The sequence below is a fragment of the Dunckerocampus dactyliophorus genome, chromosome 1 (assembly GCF_027744805.1).
Source record: "Dunckerocampus dactyliophorus isolate RoL2022-P2 chromosome 1, RoL_Ddac_1.1, whole genome shotgun sequence".
Lineage (NCBI taxonomy): Eukaryota > Metazoa > Chordata > Actinopteri > Syngnathiformes > Syngnathidae > Dunckerocampus > Dunckerocampus dactyliophorus.
In genome coordinates, this window is record NC_072819.1 from 1,099,513 (window position 1) to 1,117,082 (window position 17,570).

Genomic DNA, 17,570 nt, shown 5'->3' on the forward strand with positions numbered 1-17,570 from the left:
GAGAACCAGTGGTCTAGAACAACCTCTTATTGTGTGGGTTGGGGTGGGGGGGTGTTCTCTGTTTTGTGTGGACGCACGTGGTTAATTAATAGCAATATTCTGCATTTACAAATCAATGAAGGACTTCTGTCCTGGTGAGGTGAACGTTCATGCTTCATGTGGTAAATCGTCAGAGCGAAGCCCAGATGACATCTGTCTTTTATTGCCGCATGGTGAGACCGTGCGGTGATCAGTGACGCTCTTCTGTTGCTGTCTGGATATCAGGGTTCGGATGGAGATTGTGGTTCAAGTCAGGTCATTGTTGGTGTTGTGATAACAATCTCCTTCTCAATACAGATAAGACTAAAGAGATGATCATCGACCCAAGAACAAGGGAAAAGGAGCCGCATAGACCCCTGTTTATTGATGAGACTGAGGTGGAGAGGGTGAAAACCTTCAAGTTCCTTGGCACACACATCAGCGAGGACCTCACCTGGTCTCACAACACCCAACAAATTCTGAAGAAGTCCCAAAGGAGACTGTACTTCCTGAGAAGACTGAGGAAATTTGGCATGTCCACCACAATCCTGAGTTGCTTCTACAGATGCACTATGGAAAGTGTCCTTACCGCCTCCATGACTGTTTGGTACGGTAACTGTACAACACGTGATAGGAAGGCACTCCAGCGGGTGATCAAGACCTCACAGAACATTGTTGGGGCAGCCCTCCCCTCACTGCAAGACATTTATAAAACTAGAGTCCTACGAAGAACACACAACCTCATCAAGGACAGCACACATCCACAACACTCATTATTCACACTCCTACCGTCAGGCAGACGCTACAGGAGTTTGAAGTCCAGGACCACAAGGCTGGCAAACAGCTTTTACCCACAGGCCATCAGGCTTCTCAACGAAGCACTCGCACACGCACACACTCGTAGCATTTTTATTTATTTATTTATTTATTTATTTATTTATTTATTTATTTATTCATTTATTTGTATTATTTATTTGTATTAATGTCTCTTCTGTTGTTGTTGCTTAATTTATTGGTATTTATGTTTCTTATGTTCTTATTCTTTCTTGTGTTTTCTTTCTTTTTTTGGGAGAATGAACAGAATAAGATTTTCATTGCATAGTAGAACTGCCTGTTTTACTGTGCATATGACAATAAAACTCTTCAATCTTGAATTGTTGACTGTTCTCATCTCCTCTTGACAGGACTACATGGACGCCAACCACTGCATTGATGAATTTCTCAAGCAGCTCGAGGAGGAACGTGCCAACATCAGAAGGTAAGAGCTTCTGGGGACTTCAGTCGAGGAACGTGAGCAGTTGCCAGCAGGCCATTCCCGGTCAGAAGCAGCTGAACGATGTTGTTTGGTTTTGAGCCCAAGACAAGCTTTGCATCTGGAGAGATGCTTTTTGTGTCCAAACAGTGGCCACAATGTGTGTTGGGGTTCAACTCTGAGCCCAGTGTGGGGGCATTTCTCATGAAGAGGATTGGTCCAGACAATGGGGATGAAGCACTGATGGAGATGCCAATCTAATGACCTTGTCCCCTCTGTGCTCCTACCATCCTTCCAAAGACGATTTTTTAAACTTCAGCCTCCTTTGAAAGAACCCTCTCTCCATCTCAATGGAGCTGTATTTCCCTGGCTCAAAGTAATTTTCCCCCTGAGTGGGCAGAGAGATGCTGGGGGTTGAACACAGAGCGTGAGGGGTCTAAGGATGGGTGGGGGATGGATGACCACTGACCGTCCCATTTACTAGGCTTGGTGGCCTTTCCTAAAGAAGGAGATGTGTAAAGGACTGACCCTTCTGTCTGAATCATCCGCTCCCCTTTTTAGACACAAGAGAGTCATCGTCAGTCACCTAATGGCCTCGCAGGGTCCTGATGTATGTCCCTAGGAAGGCCGTGAGCTTTGCGGCTGCCTTAGTTTGCGCTGAAACTTGATCATATCATTTCCTCAAGATAATTATGCCGTGACAAGTTGGACAATGATTACAATACACAGTCAAAGAGCCTGTTCAGGTTTCACTTGTACATTCCGAGCGAGAGTTAACACATTTTGTTCAAGCAGAGCCTCGCAGCGCAGCGACGTCTCGTCTAGACCCCAGAAAACGGGACCCATCAATGTGGTGAAGTGCTCACATTCTTCCGGTCCTGTTTCCTGATGCAATCAAAGTATTTGAATCTGATAAACCATGCAGATGATTATCTGCTCAGGCTCTGACATCACAGGACTGCAGATCCAAGGAAGCGCTTTTACTGTCCGTTGGTTTGTCACAGTGCATCAGAAGCATCGACTATATTTTGTCCTCACCAACCAGGCCTCTGACACATCTAAAACATGCGCGGGGTTCTTGACCTGGAAAATAACCTGCTGGGAAATAATCGCTGTGCATTTAAACACCATAGACGAGATGCTGGTGTTTCCGGAAGTTGTTGAACAAGGCATTAGGCCTCACCTGCCATTTTTTCTGCCTGTTGGAGCAGATGGCGTTTCATTAGTGACCCCTCACATACCGCTAGAGGACAGCGAGGGGTGAGGAGCGGACGAGGAGGCCCCTCTTTGAGTGATCCCAACCTCATCAACATTGGAGGTGACATCTGGTGATCTGGTGACCATTTGTCATGTGGAGGGTTGGGTGTCGTTTACAAACTAGTCAAATTTTGTGACATTTAAGTGGAACAAAATAGTAATTTAAACAAACAGCCAACAACCCTATTGTGGACACCCCCAGGGGACACACCCACCAGGGACATAAAAAGGGAAGCTCCACACCTAAATTGTTGGAACCCAAGCAAACAAGAATCGTCCAGTTTCCTCAGTTCGATCTTTGCGGATTACAGCTGTCCCAAGTGCGGCCTGTTTTTGGCCCATGGATGTTTTTTATTGGCCGTGGCACAAAAACATACAGTAATGTAAAACTAAAAAGAACAGTTAAAAAAAAAAAAGACATTTAAAAATCTGCAGTAATTTTACAAGAACAAAGTCAAAATATTAAGAGCCAAAAGGTGTAACCTAAGAAAAAAAATGGTCATTTTATGAGAATATTGGGCCTCATTCACGAACATCTTCTTAAAAGTATTCTTAAGAAGTGTACTTAAGAAGGCGCGGGATGGAAACTGCGCCACATTCACGACACGTTCTTAAGTAGGGATAATCGTTCGCACCGGTGTTCTTAGGCTGATGAATGCCAACTGCGATGCCCGCGCATGTAAGGCCTAATTTGCATAGGTCACCGCCTATTATTTCCTATATAAGGTCAAAAATGTGCCGTGCGCAACAGGCAGCTGGAGGCGGAGATGGCAACGCGCAAGGACAAGACTGAGGAGCAGCTGGACAACAAACGAAAGAAAAAGTTCAATTCTACTGAAATAGAGGTGCTTTTACAAGGAGTGAGCGAACACAAGACCACCTTATTTTCACGTGTATCCACCGGTCATCAGGCCATCCAAAAAGAGTCGGCATGGAGCACCATTGCAGGAAACATAAATGCCGTTTCCACGGAGAAACGCACCACCGCAGAGGTTAAAAAGAAGTGTTTGACTTGAAAATAGACAAAAAAAAAAAGATTGGACTGCACCGGAGGGATCTGGAGGAAACGGGAGGCGGGCCATCAATCAGAAACCAAACCATTTCGGAAACTCTAGAAAATATTTACACAATCATGATGGAAAAATAAAGTCAAAATACATAGTTTGTGTGTGACAATGTATTTTTTATGTGGTCACATTTGATTAGACGCTGCCTAATTAATACAGCAGCCCCGTGCTCTGGCTCAAGACGTGGCTGGGGGCGCATGTCGTTATCTGGGGGTGCTACGTGCGCAATAGACACACCACGTTTCATTGCGATGTTATTCTGATGATCCTGCACACCTGCAAGAACAGAGAGGGAAGCCTGAAGCCTGAAGTGGGACATCAAATATTGGTGGCTTTCAGCAAATAAATCTAATGGTCCCTTTACATTCTCTCTCTGCGCAGCGCACGTCCAGACAGCTACTTTTTTTTTTGATGAATTGGGAATTGAATATATATTTATCCATGGAGTATATTTTAGTTGTTTTGATGATAAATAATTGTTGGGATATTTTATTTGCACTACATTTTTTGGGATCAGGTTGCAAAATCCATCATGAGGGCGATTGCGCATTGAAAGTGCAAGCTTTGCTTGTGCGTAAGAGTCCTCCTGAGTGTTCCTAGAATTTGTTCTTAGATCTAAGAACTGTGAGTTAAGAACACGTTTCATGAATGCCAAAAATCTTCGTAAGAAGGCTTTAAGAACAGATTTGTGCGTAAGAACGTTTCGTGAATGAGGCCCAATGTCGGAATATTATGAGGAAAAATAACATCTTAGATGTCATTAACATGAAATTAACATGAAACAAACAAACTAAACTAAGTCTGAAGTTTTGGAATATTATGGGAGTAAAGTCAAAATGTTGGGAATAAAGTCATTCTAATACAAAAAGAACATTTACGAAGATTATTTAAGAAAGTTTACATATTTCTAAAATGACAAAAAAAAAAAAAAACGCAAAAATGAGTTAAATAAGCAAAGACTGATAATAAAGTCATCATATTTTGGGAATTAAAGTCAAAATTACAAGAATAATATTTACAAGAATAAAGTTCAAATAGTTGGAAAAATAAAAAAAAAACTGCAGAAATTTCATGAGAATAAAATCCAAATATTAAGAGAAAAAAAGTCATATTCTAACCATAAAAAAACGATTTTCATAGAATAGATTCATAATAAAATTGCAAGGAAAAATTATGTCATTTTACTAGCACAGAGTTGAAATGTTAAAGAAAAATGTTCTTATTTTCTAAAATTTGTAATATTATGAGAAACAATCAAAACAAAATTAAGTTGTCATTTTTGGAAAATTAGGTTGGTTGCTTATGTCGTAGTAAAACTTAAAATATTACGGCAATGAAGTCATTATATTACAAAAATAACATTTACAAAGATTATTTAAGAAGAAAGTTGACACATTTGTAACATGACATAAAAACAACCAAGGTCCTCGGTCGGCCCCGGGGCCTGGACTTCCCTTCTGAGATTGCTGCCCCCGCGACCCGGACCCGGATAAGCGCAAGTGAATGGATGGCTGGATGGATGGGGAGGATGAAGACAGCGATCAATGACTTTTCTGGTAGGCTTCTGTTTAACTAGCCCTATTACACGCACTGTTCGGCACTGTTTGGAAACAAAGCATTGATTTAATTACATGTTTAAAAAATCGTTCTGTGTAACATCTTGCTAAATATCCCTTGTTACAAGGTGGACACCTGTGGCTTTTTATCTTTTTAAATTTAGTGGGTGCGACTTAGATTCTGGTGTGCTCAATAGTCTGAAAATTACGGTAAAGTACTTTAATTCATTCCACATCTACAAATTGTTTTAGTACAGAATGCTAAATTGATTTCCAAAAATGACCTTGAATGTGGCTGCTAGGGCAAAATGGGACAAAAATGTCCTACACATAAGGGACAAAAAGACCACTGCAAGAGTTCCAAACTGGAAAACAGCTGTACTGATCAGGACCTTGCTGATGTTACTACAAAGCATATCAAGCCTGCTAGACGCCTGTGCGCTGCCAGCAGTCTGAGTCAGATGAAAGAGCGTAATCCTCCGTCCGAGTATGCGCCGTGTCTGTTCTGCCGATGCGGAGGCGGATATGCTTCGGTCTGTCGGTCTGCCGTCTCACTTGGGCCAAAGCTGTGCATTATACAACTTTAATTGGATAAGTTGACCGTTCGAATGCAATAATTTGATCATGCTAAGCCCCAAAGAGATCTAACACACTCCCGAAGCGTATTTGCGTGCCCTCTGAAGTGAATGACTTTGCTTAATCCAGCCATTTGAGGTCGCTTTGTGGTGTCCAAACGTGAAATTACAAAGCCTTCAGAGTGGGCGGATAATTCAATCTGTAAAAGTTTTGTCGGAACTGCTTCAAGTACTTCAAGTACTGCTGAATCAAGCACTGATTGATTTTGCCTTGCATGAAAACCAGCCTGTTCTTCAGGATATGGGCTAGCTGTGAGTATATGGGGTCTCTGGCTTCGCCTAAATGCATGCATCAGTTTTATAGAGCCTGCGAGAGCTTAATCAAGTGGACTAATGAAGCCGTTTATCGCTGCTCCCCCAAGGTCGAAGCCAAATGAAAGTGCTCCGCTTAAGCGCTACTACGCTAGCACCTGTCTGCATATCCTGCTTGTGACACGCTCAAGGTGAAGCACAAAACACTAAGCAGCTGTTTATTCACCCCTGGACTTTCCCAGCACCGATATGTCTTCCTTTATGGGACTTGAGAAGCACTCAAATGGAAATGAAGCTTGCTTCAACATGCGGGTTGAAGCATTCTCCACTCTGTAATGAAAGATGGCTTATCTGCACCGGTAGCGTATATGCAACGTCGCCTTTGGTGCTCACGACAGCGTGACGTTATTTGGACCGACTCCTGTGCTGCCGAGCGTCTCAAAAACATCCTCAGTGTAAAGATGCGGAGCCATAGCGGCGGTGTGTTTTTTATTCTCCTCCATGTTGTGTTGCTTCGCCTGATGGAAGGTCGTATTCCTGATATCCACCTTACGCCTGGAGCTCTTTCCAAAACATTCCTTTGTCTTTGAGGAAACAGGAAGGCGGGAAAAACCAAAACAATCCGAGGCGCTTCAGGTTTTGATGTTTTTGGATAGCTTGAAACAGATCACAGCCCCCACTGTCACGATGCTTGTGTGTTTATGATAATCACACTGGAAGCAACTCAATCAGCGTTAATCTTGTTCGTGGAGGACTTCAAGCATTTCCTGCATCCAGAGAGGAAATGAAAGTCTCTACCGAAGATGTCTTGTCGGACCTCCATTCCACAATCCTCCGTGCCCCTTCCTTTGCACCAGCATCCCCCCACCCTCCTTGCTTAATGAGACATGACAGAGGTGCACCATAGCGTTGCTTGTATTACACACGAGTCTTCCCACACACAAGTTCAAACATAGACACTCATGGGTTCTGTCAGCGTGACCTGTCATGTGATTTGCATCTGTCTGGCTACTTGCAGATCTAAGTGGGCTTGTGTTGGGTACACAAACAGGCTCCCCGTCTGCTTTCTGGAATTTCCTTTGCTTACACTGCTGCAGGAAATGAGCGAGGGTCGCCGTGTTGACGCTTTAACGTCTGCTGGATCCCTTGATGTTCAGTGACGACCGTCATGCTGAGATGCTTAAGCACGACCGACTGTCCTCGCACAAGAGCAGTCTGTCTTGCAACGCACACCTGGACAGCAGAACACAGTGGAACCTCCGTCAGTGTCTTTTTCTGTTGACGTAGAAAATGTCTGACAAAGTTGTACCTCGGCTTGCACACATCTTCCAGTTAGCGTACAATATGGCGCGTGTCTTGTGGTGTTATTAATACACTGCATGAGTCCAACTGTGTTCTTAATGTGTTTTTATCACAAATGTCCTATCGCCTTAACTTGCTAACAAAATGACAACCACAACCAGAAGTCTCCTGTGTCACCCGCCCATCAGTGACTGACTCATGAATAAAACGCTACCAAAAAAAGCGCCTTTTGAAGGTCATGCCACAGCATCTCAATAGGATTCAGGTCAGGACTTGGACTAGACCACTCCAAAGTCTTCATCCATTCAGAGGTGGACTTGCTGGTGTGTTTTGGATCATTGTCCTGCTGCAGAACCCAAGTTGCTTTCAGCTTGAGGTCACCAACAGATGGCCGGACATTCTCATGCTTCCATTTATCACAGCAAGTCTTCCATGTCCTGAAGACCATCACACTACCACCACCGTATTTTACTGTTGCTATGATGTTCTTTTTATGAAAGTTACGCCAGATGTAATGGGACACACACCTTCCAAAAAGTTCAACTTTTGGGTATTTTCCCAAAGGTCTTGGTGATCATCAAGTTGTTTTCTGGCAAAATTGAGATGAGCCTTAATGTTGTTTTTGTTCAGCAGTGGTTTTGGTCTTGGAAGTCTGCCATGCAGGCTGTTTTTGCCCAGCGTCTTTCTTATGGTGGAGTCATGAACACTGACCTTAACTGAGGCACGTGAGGCCTGCAGTTCTTTACAGTAGATGTTGTTGTGGGGTCTTTTGTGACCTCTCGGAAGAGTCGTGTGTGCGCTCTTGGGGTCATTTTTGGTTGGCCGGCCACTCCTGGGGAGGTTCATCACTGTTCCATGTTTTGGCCGTTTGTGGATAATGGCTCTCACTGTGGTAGGCTGGAGTCCCAAAGCTTTAGAAATGGCTTTATAACCTTTTCCACACTGATAGATCTCAATTCATCTACTTAAATTATATTTAAAAAGTGTGTGGGGGGGGGTTCATCACTTTTTCCACACAGGGCCATGTAGTTTGGATTTCTTTACTCCTTTAATAATAACGTTTCATTGAAAAAGTGCATTTTGTGTTGAGTTGTGTTGTCATTGACTAATATTTACATTTGTTTGATGATCTGAAACATTTAAGTGGGACAAACATGCAAACAAAAGGACATGAGGAAGGGTACAACCACCTTTTCACACCACTGTATGCATTTTCTTTGTCTGGACGACCCCTACACGCTTGTAGCCCTGCAAGCCTTAGCTGGTCTTGTTTTCAAACTTAACAGGAAGAATCAGTGGCAGTGTTTTAGCAAGTGTTATCCCTCAAGTCAATTTGTGTTGTGAAGGTTCACCGTCCAATAAAATTGTGTTTCTCCAAGTGATCAAGTTTGGTTGGAAATGGTAAATCCTGATCCGAGGTGTGTGTAAAGGCTGCATCAGTTATGTATGGCATAATGGCGTGTGACATCACAGCAGCCATAAGGTGTATACTATGACTGCAACACGGTGTAGGGGTGTAAGGTGACATTATCCCAACCACCAAAGGGCGTAAATTCCTCTCTGTGCCGTGACTTAAGGTATTTTTAAACAGTGCCTTTTGTTTTCTAATTTACTGTCAAACAATCAGTAAGTCTTGCTCAGCCTTGGAAGTCCTGCACTATCAGTACCCCAACAAAAGTATGCTGAAAAGTGGGAGCGAGGTCATCAGGCACCCTTTACTACTGATTAGGCGGGGAAACCGAACAAAAGCATACCCAGTGGTGGACCAAGGTTTAACACATCAAGACAACATACACATGATAGCTTTTTTTCAATTCTTCATGTCCAGATGATCAGCATCTCTTGAACAAGGCTTCGCTCTGCTGCACTTGCACTCCAACAACCCTTCCCTCAGACCACCCAGCACCTCATTACAAACCCCTATCGATCTGCCGACCCTCCAGCGACTGTCCCACCACAGTCCTGTCTCCTTCCTTTCACCCACAACCTCATGGCGGAATGCTATCCCAGCCTCAGTGTGTGTCTACGTGCGTGCATGCGTGTGTGCGAGCGACACCGGTGGAGCCAGGCTGGCTGTATGGGCGGCCAAGTGTTTCCAAACAGTGGAATCTGTCACCGACACCCCTAGCAGAGTAGCAAGCGGCGCCTTAATGAGCTCAGCAGATCACTCGGCACCATTTCGCACACTCTAACAAGCACTCGTGCACACATATGGCTGCAGGGACTCCTGTCACGTGGGTAAAACTTTAGAAAATGAAACTAAACCACCACATCGTGTTTCCTAAATCGAGGGGCCAGAGGGCACGTCAATGGCAGCTTGCTGTTGATCTAATTAGGATGGGACATCCCTTCGATATTTTTTGATTATGTACGTACTAGCGTTGACTCAGTCGGCCGTTTGTCTTTTTTACCCAAACGGGTCAAAGCCACCTGCTCCGGGAATCCAATTGCTCTCGATTTGCCTGCGAAACAGCTGAGCTTCCGCCCAACGTGATTATCTCTGCGTGACGCTTCATCTGCAGCCATCATGAATCTTTCTGATTTTTATGATGACAAATGAGCCATCCGGGTCCAAACATTGTAAGCCTCATTCCTAGTTCTTCATCCACCTTCTCTGGACTTCCCCCCCCCCGTCTCCTTCCACACTTCCACACTTCTCCTTTCTGTGGCAGGCTAATTTCCTCACATGGTCGGTGTCATTGTTCTTTCGGCACGTTAGCGACAGTGAATGTGGGGCTGAGTGGCAGCGATGGCCCTGACTCCAAGTCAGACCCGACCCTTTCTTTCCTCTCTTTAACTGTCCGCTTCTGTCAACGAGACCCTTTTAATTCCCCCTCTGCCCCCATCCCGTACCCGCCTCCTTTTGCACTGGTCCCACTGGGAGGCAGACAAAAGAGGTTACCTCCCCCTCCACCCCCCTTCCTCATCCTCTTCCTCCCCCAGTGTCCCATCTCTCTCTGTTCTTCTTGCTTGCAGGCGCGGTGGAGGCTGTAGTTTGTCTCAGCCATTCAGCTGAGACTGATTGTGATTGCGGCAGATGGGCCGGAGCTAAGCCCGGGCAGACCCGTGTGTGTCGCCTCTCTTTTCCCACTGTCTTCCTTTCCTTCCCTGCTGTTTCAGCCCCTAAGTCGGCTTTACTTCACCTTGAGGATGCCCCGTTCTCATGGGCGGTTGCTGGCTTTAAACATTCCTACCCTTCCCACTCAAAATGCAGTTTCTTCCAGCATCACATGCAGGAACGTGCACTGTGGTCAAGCCTGTAGCATTGCAATCACTGCCTCCGAAAACCCCGCCTCCTCGCCTCTACCTTCAGAAATGCAGCACTGAACACTGAACTGCTCAGCGTCCTGCTTGGAGGAGAGACGAGGTCTGAGGGAGAGTCAGAGCTGAGATATACTACTGAGGCGAGATAAAGCCCGGGGGCGGGGCGGGCAGGGGGAAGGCACACAGCTCTCAGCGTTGTTGTGAAAGAGACCACAGCAGAGAGGCAGAGCGCATGTAGGGGAGAGGAGAGGGAAGCGCAACCAGGAGGAGGGTTAATGCGTGTCGGCAGACTGAGGACGGACCGGAGAGAGTGGAGATACTGACTGTTAAAAGGGGGCTCAGTTTGGTTGGGAGGCGCAGGAGCTGTGACTGCTTGTGGATGTAAACTTTATCATCTGTGGGGATCAGCTGAAGAACGGGATTACCATGAGTGTCCTCTGAATCCACCAGGATGCTGCATCTCCGCCAGGGTAAGACCCAGTTTCCCTGCTGCCATGGTGGTGGTCCGCTTTCCACTGAATGAATATTTGCACGTGATTAGGTCATTGTTTGAAGGGGTTTCATACATGTGCAGGAGATGATCTGGGATTTACAGCAAACCGGCCGGACAAACCAGACGGGGGGCGGGGGGTCACTTGAGGGGGAATTGCGTGTCCTGTTGCTCGTGGCAACAGCATGTGGCACGAACCATGTAGATCGCGACTGATAGCAGAAGGAAATGGATAGCTGTCATTTAGAATCCGGCATTGCAGGGGGATTTATATGTGCAGGAATTTTGACCGCCTCCCCCTTCGTCCCGTCACGCGCTCTCTCAAGTAGATTAAGATTTTCTTGCTGGCCCACTAATCCCACAGTGGAATGACCGGACTGTGACAATGTGAATATGGATTCTGATGATGTGTCTTCTCAGTTAGCATCACCCGCGTCTAATTTTGGACCCCACAAGCTGTAAGTCACTGAGGTGGTCTGCCACATTTAAAGAACCTAGACGTGCGTGTGGTTCCTGAAGGGACAGTAAGCAGCTAGCATCATACCTCGCCTTTCTTGCTTTGAGCACGTAAACTATGCCATGCGCACTCGGAAGCTAATGATAGCAATTTGACAAAGTTTAGCTACTAAGGTTAGCTACCATTGAATGCATGGCCTATCACGGGGTGGGAAAACTGCGGTCCGCGGGCCACATCCGTTCCTTTTTTGAAACCTTTACCATGGAAGCCGTAGCCGGCAACATGACTTGCAGGGCTACTGTGGCACGGGAAATAGCCAGACATCACGGTCTACACACACGGTACGCACAACCTACCCCGCCTACTGCACCAAGCGTCTGCACACAATACCTGTGCCAAAATTACACCCGCGTGTTCCCGCCGCAAGGCATGCTGGGTAGCTTGTGGTACTTTCTCCCAGCCTTTTGCTGTGTTTGTCGCATTCTTGCTTGATTGCAAAATATGCTGAGGAGGTCGTCAGGGAAGTAAACACACTTCTGATATCCAGTGTTTTATCATTTATTGTTCACACCATTGTTGTCACAGGATTACCCAGCATGCCTTGCGGACACAGTTTAAGTTACATGTTATGTTTAGTGCTTAGTTGTTGTTTATCGCCCACGTGGTAGTAGTAGTTGACTTATGTAATGCGTGAACTTGCTGTGGATGTGTTGCGTTGGACCGTGAGCAAGTATGTTGTGCTGTTTGATGACCGCCAACACACAGACAGCCCCTCAGACACATTTTTTAACCTCAAAACATTTGCCCACCCCTGGCCTACCATAACAACATGAATGTAAATTGCTGATGGCCTCTCTGGGTCTGCTTTTGCGCGTGTGTGTAAATTTCCGACAAAATTTAAGACAATTTTTCTGCAGTTCAATTTGTAATTGTGGGAAAAAAACACTATTGTTAGCATTGGCTAGCCGGCGGTGTTGTTCTTACATTTTTTTGCTGTTTGAAAGCAAACAGTTGCGTACAGTCCCTTTAAATCTGAAAAGATTATGAACTCTGACTGCACATTTTTAGACGATCTTGTTATCTGTGAAAACAGAACCACACGAGGAGATGATAGGGAGAGCATGGGAGAGTGGGGGAGGTGTCACTATTGTTAGTTTTGACATGACGCCAGAACAAAACGTCTTTACATTTTTTTGTCATGGGAATATGTGCTGTCCAGCAAAAAAAAAAAAAAAAAAAAAAACTTGTTCCATGAAGTCATTGCTTCTGAATGGCGAGCATGAAGAGGAAAAGGTATTTCCCCGTTGGACCAGAGGAAGTTGGAACTGCAGTCACACACGAAGTGCAGTTTCCATTTGTCCCTTTAAAGGAAAAGTGCACTTTTGTGGGGAGGGGGGATTTTGACCTCCATCCACAATCCTTGTGTTAGACATGAATATGCGTCATTCTCTTGTCTGAGCATTCTAAAGATATAAAAACAGATAAAAAGAGACAGCTCATTACTGCCCGTAATGGGATCCACTTGTGCCGCCTAGACGGGCGGCTATTAAAATACTTTTCTCATTTTCCACATTTCTTTCTTGCTTAAACACTCTCTCAAAATTCGAAATTTCTTTGAATTTTAGTGATCAACCTACTGGGTTGGACACAAAAAAGTGATGAAGTGACTCACACGTATTTCACTCCTGGAACCGTGACTCTTCGTCCTGGCGCCGGAAGCGTTTTTGTATCCTTGTTAAACGTACTGTTGCTGTCGCCTGTTTTCCTCGTCGTCCTCCTCCAACTGAAGATTCATTGACTCCTTAATGGCGCCCTACAGCCGCGTGACTTCTACCTTCCTTCGGCATGTCCACAAGTGCAGCTTTGTGTGCAATGGTTAGCATCTTCCTCTGCCTGCTGGGTGCAGAGCGTTTCGTCGACACTGCAAGCTAGTTGTTAGCGATCAGACAACAGGAAACATGAAGGAGATTGATTGACAGTGGTCTACAGCCAATCAAGATGCAGAAGACAATGGGTGGGTTCTCCTTTAGCCAACCAGGATGCAGGAACACAGTGCGCGTTCATTCGCTGTAAAAAAACAAAAAAAAAAGCACAGAAATTTCACCAAAAAAACCCCACAAAACCGCGAGTCCATGGAAGGTGAACCACAATGAACACTTTACTTGCAATATTTTGCCCTATTTTAATAAGCATTAGCGGAACCTCCTTCCTGGGTGCATCAAGGAACGCTACACCTCGCCTGAAAAACAAAAACACAGCAGCAGTGGCGGCAGCTCCAATATGCAGCGTTACCTTTTTGGCTCGAGGCCCGAGGCATTGTGAGCGTGTGTGTGGTGAAGCTAGTCGCTAGCCGTCTAGTAGCTAGCTGATGTGGAGTGGCAAAGTGTAAGCCAGTATTGTAGTTTTTCAGCGTAACAATGTTAATAATAATAATAACAATGTGGCTGTAGCTTGGTTAACATGCGCGTCACTTTGTATGTAAATGAGGTGTTGTTGCTGCTTTTTGGAGTTTTACTCACAAGGCTTAGTAGTTACAACAGGTGTTTCCCATGATGTGCATTCTTAGCTACATCTTTTTATCCCGTGTTATATCTCTAGATTGCACAGAAGAGAAAGACGTGTGGTAATGTCTCGCATAAGGACGGTGGATGATGGGCAAGTTTCCCCCCAAAACTGCAGTTTTCCTTAAAGCTGCTGCTGGGCATAATGCAGACACGCCACCGAGCCAGATGTGGTGCTACACTGCCCCCCTGGGAAAGCCACCTGGGGATTCATGAATAAGCGGATTGGCAAGTGGAGGGATTTGATTATGTCGATTTAAAACTGTAATTCTCTCCACGTGCTCATGCGACAAACATTTCTTTCGCTTGCATGTGAATTGGGAAATAATGACTCAGAGTTCCAAACTTGATGAGAGTATGGTATTTTCCGGCGCATCAGTCGAAAAATGTCTCTTGAAGAGGAGAAAAACACAAAAGTCTCATTTAACGGTATTTATAATTGAGCTACGAGCAAGCTTTTTTTTTTCGTTTTTTTTATAACATTAAATTCACAGTAGAAGAGCACAAAGCCAGAAGTAATGCATTCGTACCTTTCTCGAAGACATGACACCTGGAGAAATGTATCAAACCGCCGTATTTTAACACCAAAACGTCATTTTGGTGTTCACAAATAAACGAAACTAGACTGAAAAATCATACGTGTGTATTTAGTTAGTCAGCGGCTGACGCAGCAGCTGCAATCTCCAAGCCAGACGGAAATGGTGTCCTAATTAAACGACACTGTGGTCTAAAATACCACATTTCTCAATCCGCACAAGTATCACACGATTATGGGTGCACATTACTTACAGACATACAGTATCACATCACTGGTATCACACGATGATGGTTGCACATTACTTACGGACATACAGTATCACATCACTGGTATCACACGATGATAGTTGCACATTACTTACAGACATACAGTATCACATCACTGGTATCACACGATGATGCTTGCACATTACTTACAGACATATAGTATCACATCACTGGTATCACACGATTATGGTTGCACATTACTTACAGACTTACAGTATCACATCACTGGTATCACATGAGGATGCTTGCAAGTTACTTACAGACATACATTATCACATCACTAGTATCACACGATGATGCTTGCACATTACTTACAGACATACAGTATCACATCACTGGTATCACACGATGATAGTTGCACATTACTTACAGACATACATTATCACATCACTGGTATCACACGATGATAGTTTCACATCACTGGTATCACACGATGATGGTTGCACATTACTTACAGACATACAGTATCACATCACTGGTATCACACGATGATGGTTGCACATTACTTACAGACATACAGTATCACATCACTGGTATCACACGATGATAGTTGCACATTACTTACAGACATACAGTATCACATCACTGGTATCACACGATGATAGTTGCACATTACTTACAGACATACAGTATCACATCACTGGTATCACACGATGATGGTTGCACATTACTTACAGACATACAGTATCACATCACTGGTATCACACGATGATGGTTGCACATTACTTACAGACATACAGTATCACATCACTGGTATCACACGATGATAGTTGCACATTACTTACAGACATACAGTATCACATCACTGGTATCACACGATGATAGTTGCACATTACTTACAGACATACAGTATCACATCACTGGTATCACACGATGATAGTTGCACATTACTTACAGACATACAGTATCACATCACTGGTATCACACGATGATAGTTGCACATTACTTACAGACATACAGTATCACATCACTGGTATCACACGATGATAGTTGCACATTACTTACAGACATACAGTATCACATCACTGGTATCACACGATGATGGTTGCACATTACTTACAGACATACAGTATCACATCACTGGTATCACACGATGATGGTTGCACATTACTTACAGACATACAGTATCACATCACTGGTATCACACGATGATAGTTGCACATTACTTACAGACATACAGTATCACATCACTGGTATCACACGATGATAGTTGCACATTACTTACAGACATACAGTATCACATCACTGGTATCACACGATGATAGTTGCACATTACTTACAGACATACAGTATGTCTCCAAGGCAGAGGCAAGTGACGTACTGCATGGTTTTGATATTGAAGTGGCAGGGCCAGCCAAGCTATGAAAGGAGTGTCACTCATCCTCCATAAAACATGAGGATCCCTTTTCTATTTCCTTTTCTTTGCCTGTCCTCCTCTCCGCCCTGTTTTACTTCCTAACCCCCACGCCCTTACACACACACTTGCCCCCCGCCTGCCCGCGGCACTCTGTATTCGCTGACCCTCGTCTAGCGTTTTGGGCTCAGTCAAAGTGAATTACTGAGGAATGTTCCCCCCGTTTAATGGGCCGCCGAGGAGGCCTCGGCATGGAGGTGTTCCCCCTTCTTTGACAAACGAGGGGTGACTTGGGGGAAGAGTTCTCCTTCCAGGCAACTTTCCCATGTGATTCTCACTGCCTCTGCACAGCATGGATGTGTTTGGCTCATCTCAGGAGCTCGCCAAACTCCTCCAGGGGTCCACATTCATCCCCCCCGATATCTTCCGCTGGTGCTTCATGCAAAATCTGGGAGATTTGCTTGCTGTTTAATGCGCCCACAAAGCCCCACTGGTTCAATTACGCAACACAATTTATCACCAATAAAGGGCTTTTATTTGCTCCCAATCAATGGGCTGTTGCAGGCAGGGACACTTGCCTGGAGACACGTTTGTCTCCACCATGAGGCTTTTTGTGCTCAGAATGCCTGGACGGGCTCCATGTGAGTGCACTAAGGTGTGCATGGAAACAACCTACTTTCCAAACATGGGGGCTCACACAAACCTGATAGCTCACAGGGGCACACTTTGGAGTGTTTTAGCTTCTAAAGTGGATGCTTTGTCGGTGGTACGGTCGTCCCGCATTCCTGCTCGCAAGATAATGCGGCGTCTGTCCTTGTTTACTGCGCTCAGGCGCCCCGCAGAGACACTTTCACGGTCACATGTATCTCCAAGTTGTGGGATCTCAGCCGCAAAACATCCGAGCTGATGGTTCCGCATTTCTATGCTCGTCACAACGACACTTTTATGGGAGTTGCTGAAAAAGGAGGGGTCGAATATGAGGCTGCAGTGGGGCAGGGAATGTCAACAAACTTGAGCTCCCAACTATCTGGCCTATAAATCAGCAAGTAATAGTCGCAGGAACATGCAGGCCGGCTTCCAACTGCTGGAGGTGTCGGCACAGCTGGAGAAGCTCACGTTGACGCTCTTTTTTTATGTTTTTTTTCCCCAAACAGCTCTTCTCCTCTGTTGAAACTTTTTGGCTGTTTGCTTTCTGTCTTTGCCGAGAGTGAATTACTGTGGCTAACAGCCCTCCGATGACTTCATTGCCGGGATGCCAGAGGGCCAACACGAGGCTGCTATGGAGAGTCTCCCCGCTGAAA

The 17,570-nt window shown here is 45.1% G+C and overlaps 1 protein-coding gene across 7 annotated transcripts in view; it reads left to right on the forward strand.

The window, feature by feature from the left end:
- Nucleotides 1-17,570, forward strand: part of LOC129167830 (nck-associated protein 5-like) — a 99,632-nt gene that overhangs the window by 17,929 nt on the left and 64,133 nt on the right. For 6 of the 7 annotated variants that reach the window (XR_008566849.1, XM_054769322.1, XM_054777531.1 and 3 more), the window contains exon 2: nt 1,203-1,276. Coding sequence is in view for 5 of the 7 variants with exons in the window: in XM_054769322.1 (XP_054625297.1) it covers nt 1,203-1,276 (74 nt within the window). In the remaining 2 variants the exon portion in view is untranslated. Of the gene's footprint in view, nt 1-1,202; nt 1,277-10,756; nt 11,074-17,570 lie in introns of those variants that run through there. The other variant, XM_054752417.1, reaches the window with a different exon arrangement.